The sequence below is a fragment of the Mytilus trossulus genome, chromosome 4, assembly GCF_036588685.1.
Source record: "Mytilus trossulus isolate FHL-02 chromosome 4, PNRI_Mtr1.1.1.hap1, whole genome shotgun sequence".
Lineage (NCBI taxonomy): Eukaryota > Metazoa > Mollusca > Bivalvia > Mytilida > Mytilidae > Mytilus > Mytilus trossulus.
The window spans coordinates 44,925,257-44,936,053 of NC_086376.1; the positions used below are offsets into that span (position 1 = coordinate 44,925,257).

At 30.4% G+C, this 10,797-nt stretch overlaps 1 protein-coding gene across 1 annotated transcript; it reads left to right on the forward strand.

Moving 5' to 3' along the window:
* The first annotated feature begins 934 nt into the window (after positions 1-934).
* LOC134713968 (interferon alpha-inducible protein 27, mitochondrial-like) lies at positions 935-10,392 on the forward strand. The gene is made up of 3 exons (XM_063575231.1): positions 935-1,054; positions 9,453-9,514; positions 9,956-10,392. Exons 2-3 carry the CDS (start codon positions 9,454-9,456, stop codon positions 10,231-10,233), a joined length of 339 nt encoding a protein of 112 aa, XP_063431301.1. The 5' UTR covers positions 935-1,054; position 9,453; the 3' UTR covers positions 10,234-10,392.
* Positions 10,393-10,797: the final 405 nt, after the last annotated feature.

The following is a 10,797-nucleotide window of genomic DNA, read 5'->3' on the forward strand; positions in this document are numbered from 1 at the left end:
ATTTGTACTAATATGAATAACATGACGGGTACCACATATGGAGCAGGATCTGTCTGCCCTTCCGGAGCATATGAGACCTGCATGTTTTGTTTTGTGTACTGTTGTTTGTTTGTCTTTTTTTGTAAGCGGGATCCAACCCTCCCCTATTACATTGTTCTATTAAATTTACACAAAGAGGAGCTATATAAATGTGTGAATATTGGTATAAAGAATGATTGCAAGGTATACATTGACATACATGGAAAACAGGGAATTCTAATTAAAAGTTTATATTTAGAATCATAAGTTTACAGCTTTTGAATGACATAGGTACTTAGGATAGGACATTTTTTCAAGCCCTCCTCCTTTATTGAAAAATTCGTTACTTTGTTTTTTTTTACATAAATTTTAATTTATTTTTGCGTTTTACTGTAAAATATGAACAAATAACTTGTATTTTCTATTTAAACATCTTGTCCTTTTGTAAATTTAAGGAACAGACATTGATTCAGCCGAACTTCGATAGTACTTAGTCGTAACTGTAATTAATAATACGTACCATACCTATAAAAAAAAAATGTTCTTTATTGCAAATAAATCAAATCTAAAACATTTCGCTTTTCATGTGCACTGGAAAATGAATATGTAATTTTTTTTATCTTTGCTTGACCAGAATATTTTTTCCTCTCATTTGGGATCAGAATATATTTTTTTCAGAAAAAAAACAAGAATAACCCCCATGCACCCTTTTAAGTTTAATGATAGTTTCCTAATGTCTGCAACTAAATAGTGAAAATACAATGTAATTCCCGAAAATAAATGAAACTAACATATTGATGGAAAGAACAGCCAACAAAAAAAAATATAATTGAAAAGATGAAAAACAATCCATATAATATGACATATGTTATGACATATGTAATGACAAAAGAATCACATTTAAAAACAAATTGAATGCGTAACAGTCTGTTTTCAGTGGGCGCTAAGCTATCATATATATATATATCCTGTAATTGAATTTTACTTACAATTTAAACTGTTACTGGTTATAACAATTCGACACACCATTTCAAAGGTAAGTTGGGAAATTTTTTAACTTATCAGTTTTGCCGCGGTATTAACCAGTGGTCATTTGAATTTACGGTGACCAGCAATGGCTCTTACACATTTTATATTCAAGGATCAGGGATGATGTTTAAAATACTTTATGCAAATGCCAAGTTTAGTAGACAAACAGCTTCAATGCAATAATGTTCATAACTTTGATTAAAACATGCTTTTCGCTTTTACTTTCATATAAACCCATGCATGCTCGAGAATCAGAAGTTTAATATGTTAAAAAGGTATTATGGTAAGACAGACGATCCCATTCTGTAGTAGCATGCATGCGAGGTTAGTTGTAGAGTAAGAAATCAACATCAGATCAAATAAAGCTTACACAGATTTTATTTTTTTACTTTTAGAAAAAAGGTAAAATCACAAAAAAAACTGAACTCCGAGAAAAATTCAAAACGGAAAGTCCCTAATCAAATTGAGCATTAATTTTCTACCGTCTTTTACATTGCAACTCATCCTTTTTAGAACGAAATACGTGATATATGATCAACGCATGTCACGAACAATACTATACCAGTCTATAAATTTATCTAAGATTTTAGGTATCCATTTCAGAGATCAAGTAGATTAAGAAATTGCACAGAAAAACTACCTTGATTGACTGGGTTAATTGTAATAAAGGAAACGTTAATATCATTGCTATCATTTAAGGTAGCACAATACAAAGATTTTATAACTCCAAGTCCCAAGTTTTAAAATGCTGTAACTTTCTTAAAAATGCTTGAAAATTTATAAAAGTGGTAGTTTTGGATAGCTAACAGATTACTCTTTCAAATTAATGCAATGTTAGTATTATGCAACAATTATGAAAACCAATTATAATGTTAACTGTGTCTAAAATATTTTTCACCAAATTTCCACTTTCAAATGAAATTAGCTTCTGCATAGGTATCCCTAGAGGGCTGATTTTATTATATGCTGTTCCTATGGCCATTATCTACAAAAGGGTGTCTCAGATTTCAGATAGAATGTATAGAACAAATTTTACACCTAATTAAACATTATCTTCATTTATGTGGTTATAATGTTTACACTAATTAGAGATTTATTAGAGAATGGAATACCATAGAGACAATCTGAGACACCCTTTTGAAGCCCATGATGTGTTGATTAAAATTTCGTTAAAATTTTCTGTATAGTTAAAGATATGTGAACTTACCCAGTTTGTCACTAATTACATAATAATTGATTACATAATGATTGCATAATAAAAATATTGCATTCATTTAAAAGATAAATCTTTTATCTATCTATATATACCTCTTTTATTATTTTCTATACATTCATAAGAAAGTTACAGCATTTCAAAGGTTAGTGATTGGAAGTAAAAAAATCTTTGTATTGTGCTACCTTAATTTTAAAGAGATAAAAATATATCACCGTATAACTTGTGTTGATCACCTAAACTTTGTACAAAATAGAATCATATTCAAAACAGTGTGGTCCTAAACATTGATTGACGACCTAAATTATCCCTTTGATTGGGACAGATTAGGTGAACGTTTGTCGGTAACGACTATTGCTCACTTCTTACTTTTTATAGAATTTAAACTGTGGGGTCACCAAAGGTTCTTAACGCCTTTTAACGTCCCGGCTCAAGCGAGAAAATCAATCTCGTTGAGATGATCACCGATAATCTATAAATATCTTTATTCTCACAAACCAAATTACAAAGGTATAGAGATAATTATACATATTTCAAAATTATATAAATAAATAATGTACGAAAGTAGATAGAGGCATTCACAATTGTTCACTCAGAAAAGTTCAATTTGTTATTGATCTCCTTAATAAGTTTGCATAGATCGTTCAGTTCTGTACATTTTTTTTGAATTCATTAAGTCATAAAACTTCAATGTGTTTGGTCTATTTCTATAGTAAAATGCAATACATTGTTTTCTACAGTTATCAAAAGCTGAACAATTAAAACAAATAATGGTATTCATCACTAATGGCATCTGAATTACACATATACAACAATACACATTTTCTAATTTCTCTTTCCATGTTTTGCCATCTGCCAGTTTCTATTGGAAATTTCATGTTCAAAGTTCGAAATTTAAGAAATAATAACAGTTGCCTGTCATCCAAAATATTTAAATATTTCTCAAACTCCAAAGTATCCTTTAATTAAACAATAATTTAATGTTTTTGGTTATTCCTGTAGGCTTGCTAGCAATTTTTGTTTGAAATGATCTATTAAATTCTGTTTGATGGTTACATGTAGCCATGTTTTATTTACAAAAAAGATATTGACCCATACATATGACAAGCCACACGTGTCTAAAATTGACTTGACTTGTTTAACAATAAAATATTTGTACCATATTTGGCAGTTGCTAAGTTATACAAAATAGAAGGCAATTTGTCAGGTTTTCCGGTTACCAACTTGAACCAATAATTTATCAATCGTAACTTAAGTGAAATATCTAATGGATATCTTCCCAATTCACCATAAATCATAAAATCAGGAGTAGACTTTTTTACTCGAAGTAATATTTTACAAATAATAATATGAACCCTCTCGATTATTGATTTTTTCCAAAACCCCAGACTTCATACCAATACAGAAGTATTGGTTTTACAATTTTATCAAATAGACCAAGTTGGCATTCAATTGACAGATTATGTACTCTACCTTTTCGAATAATATCGTACATAGCATGTGTTGCTTTTTCACATTGCTTTTTTTAGCTCTTGAAAAATTTCCTGACCTAGACAGTAAAACACCAAGATAAGTAAATTCACTCACAGTATCTAGTATTATATCATCATACTTAAAAACAATATTCTGCGGTAGTCTACCTTGTGAAAAAAATACAATCTTACTTTTTTTCCACATTTACTCTTAGTTTCCATAACTCACAAAACAATTTTAAATAAACATTTAACTCTATTTCTAACTCATCAAAGATAGTGCATAAACCTTCTATATTATTATTCTGTAAAAACAATTCCAGATCGTTAAGAAGATAAATGGAAAAAATCGAAGAAGAGAGATTCTCTCCCTGCCTAACACCAATAGAACAAGGGAAAATTTCAGAAAAATCTGATCCAAAGTGAATACGTGATTTGATATTATTGTACATGTTGACAATAACGTTATATACATCTTTCCGTTAATCGAATGTTTGATAAGTTTTGACCAGAAACCAGACCGCCAAACAGTATCTAAAGCTTTCGCGAAGACAACGAAAGCACAATATAGTTTCTTTTTCCCCTCTTTAGCAACTCAAATGATATGTGAATAACAAATATATTGTCTACTGTGGAATAACATTTTCTGAAGCCAGCCTGGTTTTAATTTAATAATAAATAATCCTCTAAGAAAAAACTCAATCTTAAATTTAAAACAGATGTGAAAGGTTTTCCCAGGCAGCTCAGTATAGTAATTGGTCTATAATTTTAGGGATCAGATTGGTCACCCTTGTTTTTATAAAAAGGTATTATATTAACTTTACTTAGTTAGTAAGTTTATCATACTGCTGTCATTAAAACAAAAAGATTAATGCAATGCAGTTTGTAAGCTTAATTCTAATCAGGAGGAAAACATGGGAAATAAACAGCAGGATAAAAATCCTTAATATTCCCTCTTATAAGAAGATGATTTGCAGTTTCAAGTAAATGCAACATCTGTTTCCAGGCAACATCTGTTTCCAAGAGCTTGCAAAATTATCAAGTCAATTATTTAAAAAAGACAAATCAATTATTTTTAAAAAGACTACAGTTATCAATAATATAATTTAAATAAAATCACCGTAACTCACTCACTCATCTTATGAACATATCAAAAGCACAAATATGTAATTTAAATTTTGTCGATTGATCACAACTGTTAACGGAACATTGTCCAACATAATATATTGAGAAATAATCCATACTCACTTGGATATATATGTTGTGAACAAGTTATCAATTTGTTCAAATTATAATGTGTACAAAAAAATTGTACAAATTATAATTTGTATTTTGACTTTGTACAAAAAAAATGTACAAATTATAATTTGTTTTTTGACTTTGTACAAAAAAAATTACAAAAATTTGTCTTAAATTCACTTATAACTTGTACAATAATTTATAGTACAGATATTAAAAAAAAAGCATTGCCACACACCAAAGAAGCTGTTTCTTGACTACACAATAAACCTTATTAATAAATCTGTAATATACGTTTGAGCTGGGACTATTATACTAGCGTTAGTATAATAGTCCCTGGTTTGAGCAAGTAAGGGGAATATGGCATTGGGAATTGCATATTTTGCTTTTTACAGTTTGCCCCCCCCCCCCCTTCATTTTGCGTTAACATAAAAGACAGTTCCATCCACCAGCTTTCTCGTAGCGAAAGATTTAGCTCAGAAACACTTGCACTGCCAAAAAAGATGTGCAAATAAGTCTAAGCGCATTCTTTTTCTTACCCTGATTTTTAGAAATTGATGAATTCTGCTATGATCGTCTTTTTTCACATTTTAAGTGAGGCAAATATAATCACTTGTCTAACACCCCATACATAATATATAATAAGGCGGTAGATATTACGTGTTGTTTGAGACAAATAAGTAACAACTGTTTCAAAATGTTTCCATGTTATCAGAGTTTGGATTCGTAAAACAGCCGATCTGTGTTTATTAGAAATAATTAGTTCAACAAAAACAGATAAATCAATAGTCGAAAATACATACCCAACTATATCAGTCCTATTCAGGACCGATAACTCTGTCGATAGATATTATCGGGTATACAATATTGTTAAAACCAGACCAATCGTATTATACGTCTCTTTTGGAATGTATATAATAAATCTTTTGTTTTACACAATTTAAACTTTAAATCGATTCATTGCCTGGATTTAGCTTTAAATATTGAATTAAAAGATAAATAACAATAAAATCATATCAATGATCGAAATTCATTTAAATTAAAATTTGAATCAGAATATTTCTATGAAATAATTATAGAAACATATAAATATTTGAATGCCTTTTAAGCAAAAAATATCTTTTTAAAGAAATTTTCATAATATTCATATTTTCCTAAAGTTTATAATGAAACATACTTCTTCTGATTTGACACGGGAAGGAGAAGATATTGATTTGTACATTTATGAAAACTTTTGTATATCACAAAATTTAAACTCTGGTAATACATGTATACCCACTGACAGGATGTTTAATGTCAGCTGGTTGCTTTTGGTTTTCACGTCTACCTGACAATATATTATGATGTAACATTATAACCCAAGTTAGATTTCACCTGTTTGGTCAAGGAATGAAATTTAAAAGGTAGAGAATATTTATCTATTATAATTGAACATTGTTTTTTTCTCTCTTAGGATGAAAACATTTTTGTTTTTGTTTTAAAAGAAATGAATAAATATATTTCTAAAGAAAGATAAAATATACAGAAAACTTGAAAAACACCTTTAAAAAAGAAGAGATTTTTTTTATTATAGATATTGTAAAGTATTTTCTGGTAACAGTATCTCCTGAATGAATATCTTTCAAAATAAATGTTCCCGTGTCACACTTAAAATATTTTTTTTTTATTAAGAAATTTTGAAATCAATGATATCGAAATATCACTAAAGGAAAATAACAGAAAGATCGGAGATTCTTTATGAAAAATTAAATATAATCTAGGAAAGTCTACTATAGAAATCATTGATTTGATGCAACATTTTCATATGATACATCAGCCGCCATTTTGAAAAATTTCGGAAAATTCCCGTTTTTAAATCGATGTTTGACCGAAATTGCCCTGAAATTAAACTGTTTTAAGTAGTATTTTTCCCCAGCTATATGTTTGAATATACTTAATCGATTTGCAAAGTTTGTTTTTTATTTACAGAATTTCTTTATTTGTTTTAAAAGTAGACATGGGTATCGGTAATTTAGCATTGATTCAACGGAGAAATGATGAGAAAAAGTGCATGTTTTACGATTCCGATTTGACCGAATTTAATCAAAAATTAAACTGTTAGGACCAACATTGTTTGATAGAAATATTTTTGAATATCAAGGATTGATTTGCAAAAGTGAGAAAACGGATAAGGTTTAAGAGAAAATTAAACTTTATTGAAGCATATATGCATTTTATATGGGGAAATATAAAACAAAATGGCGGCTAATATACGTCACAAAAGTCACGTGATGTCCAACTTAGTTGGATATGAATAGTTCCATGTCAGAAGACTGTAATTCAGTGGTAGTTGCTGATTTGTTTTAGTGCCTTATTATAAATTAACATATACCGTTGTTATTAAACATATTAAATATAAATAACAAGAAGTAATCCGAGAATTATACCATGATGATGGGCGTGTTTAACGACCTTGACTGGCTTTTCAACCCTCGCACGGTTGGTATAATTTAGTTTTTCCCATACTAATTTTAGTCACTGTGCTATTTAAAATTGACCTTGACCACAAGTATATCATATTTTTTTTTGTGTCACAAAAATCTTAATTCTTTTTTACCCTTTTCTACCTCATGATCGGCTTTATCTTTTGTTTCTGTGTTGGCAAGATTTGATTTCTTTATGACGACTTCTCCCGACATTCTTCTTTGCTGCTCGACACATTTGCGTACATCGTTTCTCATCTTTTGTCAACTTTCAACATCTTTTGTGTCTTTCCTTTTCTCTATAAACGAGACTTCTAGCATGGAAAAAAAATAATTTAAAGGCTTATTTTATCCATTGCTGTGGAGCAGGACCTGCTTACCCTTCCGGAGCACCTGAGATCACCCCTAGTTTTTGGTGGGGTTCGTGTTGTTTATTCTTTAGTTTTCTATTTTGTGTTATGTGTACTATTGTTTTTCTGTTTGTCTTTTTCATTTTTAGCCTTGGCGTTGTCAGTTTGTTTTAGATTGGTGAGTTTGACTGTCCCTTTGGTATCTTTCGTCCCTCTTTTATTAGGCCTCCAAAAATAGCTTTGAAAATTTAAAAGTAGACTAGAAATAAATAAGATTAGACTGCAGCTCAAAACTCGACACGTTTATTTTATTATTTATAAAAATGTCACGGAAAACCGTAATAATTAGGAAGGGACGAATTACTCAAAACAAATCTTTAAATTTCAGGCCAATTTATATAACATTTTCTTAATCTAGAAATTAAATATCAATTATGTTTTTTTTTTTTTTATACAAAAACATGGGGTATGACTGGTATCTTTGATAACTATTTACACCACTGGGTCGATGCCACTGCTTGTAGACGTTTCGTGTGTACAAAAGTATGAACTTCTGAATAACTAACTTAAGGATGTTCTTATCCCAGACAAAGATTACCTTAGCCGTATTTGGCAAAACTTTTGGGAATTTTATATCCCCAATGCTCTTCAACTTCGTACTTGTTTGGCTTTATAACTATTTTGACCAGAGCGTCACTGATGATTCTTATGTAGACGTAACGCACGTCTGGCGTAATTTTCAAATTATATGCCTGGTACCTTTAAAAAAATATCAACACCACTGGGTCGATGTCATTGCTGGTGAACATTTCGTCCCCGAGGGTATCACCAGCGCAGTAGTCAGCACTTCGGTGTTGACAGGAATATCAATCATATGGTCATTTAAAAAAAATTGTTTCCTGTTTACAAAAGTATGAAGATTACGTAATACTGAGAATTTTCTTATCCCAGGTATATATTACCCTCGCCGTATTTGACACAATTTTTTGGAATTTTGGATCCCTAATGCTGTTTAACTTTGCACTTGTTTGGCTTTAAATCTTTTTTGATCTGACGACGTCACTGATGAATCTGTGTAGATGAAGTACACGTCTGGCGTCATTAAGCTTGGTACCTTTGATCACTATAAGTCAAAATCGTAACGATTTTCTCGCTCAAGTTGATTAAAATTTTGTATGGATATGGATTTTGCGAATTATGCAAAGCATTATGGTGACCTATACCTTCTTATATTCAATTGATCTCCTTTGTCTCTCTATTATATGATCGTCATACACCAATATAATTTGACTTTTTTTGTCTGGACAATCGCATAATCCCTGGACCCGCCATTGTCTTTCTGTGTTTTGATATCTTGCTGTTTTATTCAAAATTAATATTTTTTTAATAAAGTATGGTATATTGGACTAGACTACAACTAATGGTTCCATTGAGATGACCTCCGAAGACTGACAATGATCATATTACCCGATCATCGGACGCTCGAAATTTAATTGTTACATAAATTTTCATACTGAGGGTTTGAACATACATGTAGTTAATTTTTATCCTAAACATATCACTTTTAAAAAAATGATTCAATGTCTGATAGTCTAAAAATTATGGTTGTCCGAATATTGTTTATTTGTTAATGCTCAGTACCCTTTCAAGATAATGTTGTGTTTTTCAGAATGGAGAAGAAAATTTCCGTTATCGTTTTTATCTTGCTGATAGCCGCCCCAGGTTGTTATGGTATGTAAAAAAGATGTTTAAATTCTAATATTTCTGATGTAAAATTCACCAGGAACGCTTCAGAGCAGAAATATTAAGTAAAAAAGTACAAATATCTGGTAAAGAACATAAACATTTAATCTCTCCTCAGTGCAATAGTTTAAACATTTTTCCAACATCTAATTTTATAGACGTGAAGACAATTAAGAATTTAGTCCAACTATGTTTAATAGAAAAAATAATGGCAAATGTAGATAAAAATCTTGTTTTGGGAAGGCACGAATATTTCCTCTGATTTAAATAAAAAAACAACCACATCAACATGCATGTTCTTAAGATATGAAAGAGGTTTCCATCACAAAAAGAGATAACCATGTGATTAAAACAGGAAACATTTACATCATCTTTACAAACAGTAAACAGTGTATACAATTTTCATCATAATGTTTGTTTAAATTACAGCTTGGAGCTGGGGAGGAGTATTAACAGGGGCAGTTTGTATGGTGGCAGCACCTATTGCCATACCAGCAGCACTTGGAGCAGTCGGTTTTAGTCTTACAGGAATAGTGGGAAGCTCCTTAGCGGCCAGTGCCATGTCAGCGTCCTCACCTGTTGTTACAGGCAGCTTAGTTGCCATGTCTCAGTCAGTTGGAGCGACAGGCACTATTGGATTGGCAACAAAGGCTGTGGCTGCTGGTGTAGGTTACGGCACCTATTGTGCAACTCATGATTGCGATTAATTTTGTTTATTTTTTGTTGTTCTATGTTTATTTTTGTGATTATTCTATTATGTATAATCTAACAACTTATTCAGTTGGATGTTAATAGTTTATACCGATTCAGTCTGTATAAATAAAAAAAAAACTAAATCCGACTAATAAATGAAAACAAAATATGAACCATTTTTTGTTATCAATATAATGTTTAATCTTTTAATTTAATCAAATTGCTGTCTATTTGAAGGATGCACACCTTCCTGTAAATCGATATTCCGTTGACATAAACAAATTATGAACAAACATAACACTTTGCAAATTTCGTGAATCAAAAGCGCTTTTTCTAATCGAACAACTTAAAGAAATTGAAAATTGAAAAAAAATGAAAGCAAAACAAATATATTGTACATGTATACTAACATTCTACTGATAAAAACGAGTACTAGAAATTTTTATATCAAATTCTGGAATACTTATCAGTTTTTTTTCATTTCTGGGTGTAAACAAGAGATGATATACGAAGGGGGCAAGCAATACTCAGATAAAAACATCATTATCGCAAACGGAAAAACAGCAGAGAAAAGCTGA

What these genes read in the sequence shown, in the direction of transcription:
- LOC134713968 (XM_063575231.1), top strand. Translation starts at nt 9,454, where the DNA reads ATGGAGAAGAAAATTTCCGTTATCGTTTTTATCTTGCTGATAGCCGCC. An exon ending in AGCCGCCCCAGGTTGTTATG is followed by an intron (nt 9,515 to 9,955) that starts GTATGTAAAAAA and finishes TTTAAATTACAG; the next exon opens with CTTGGAGCTGGGGAGGAGTA.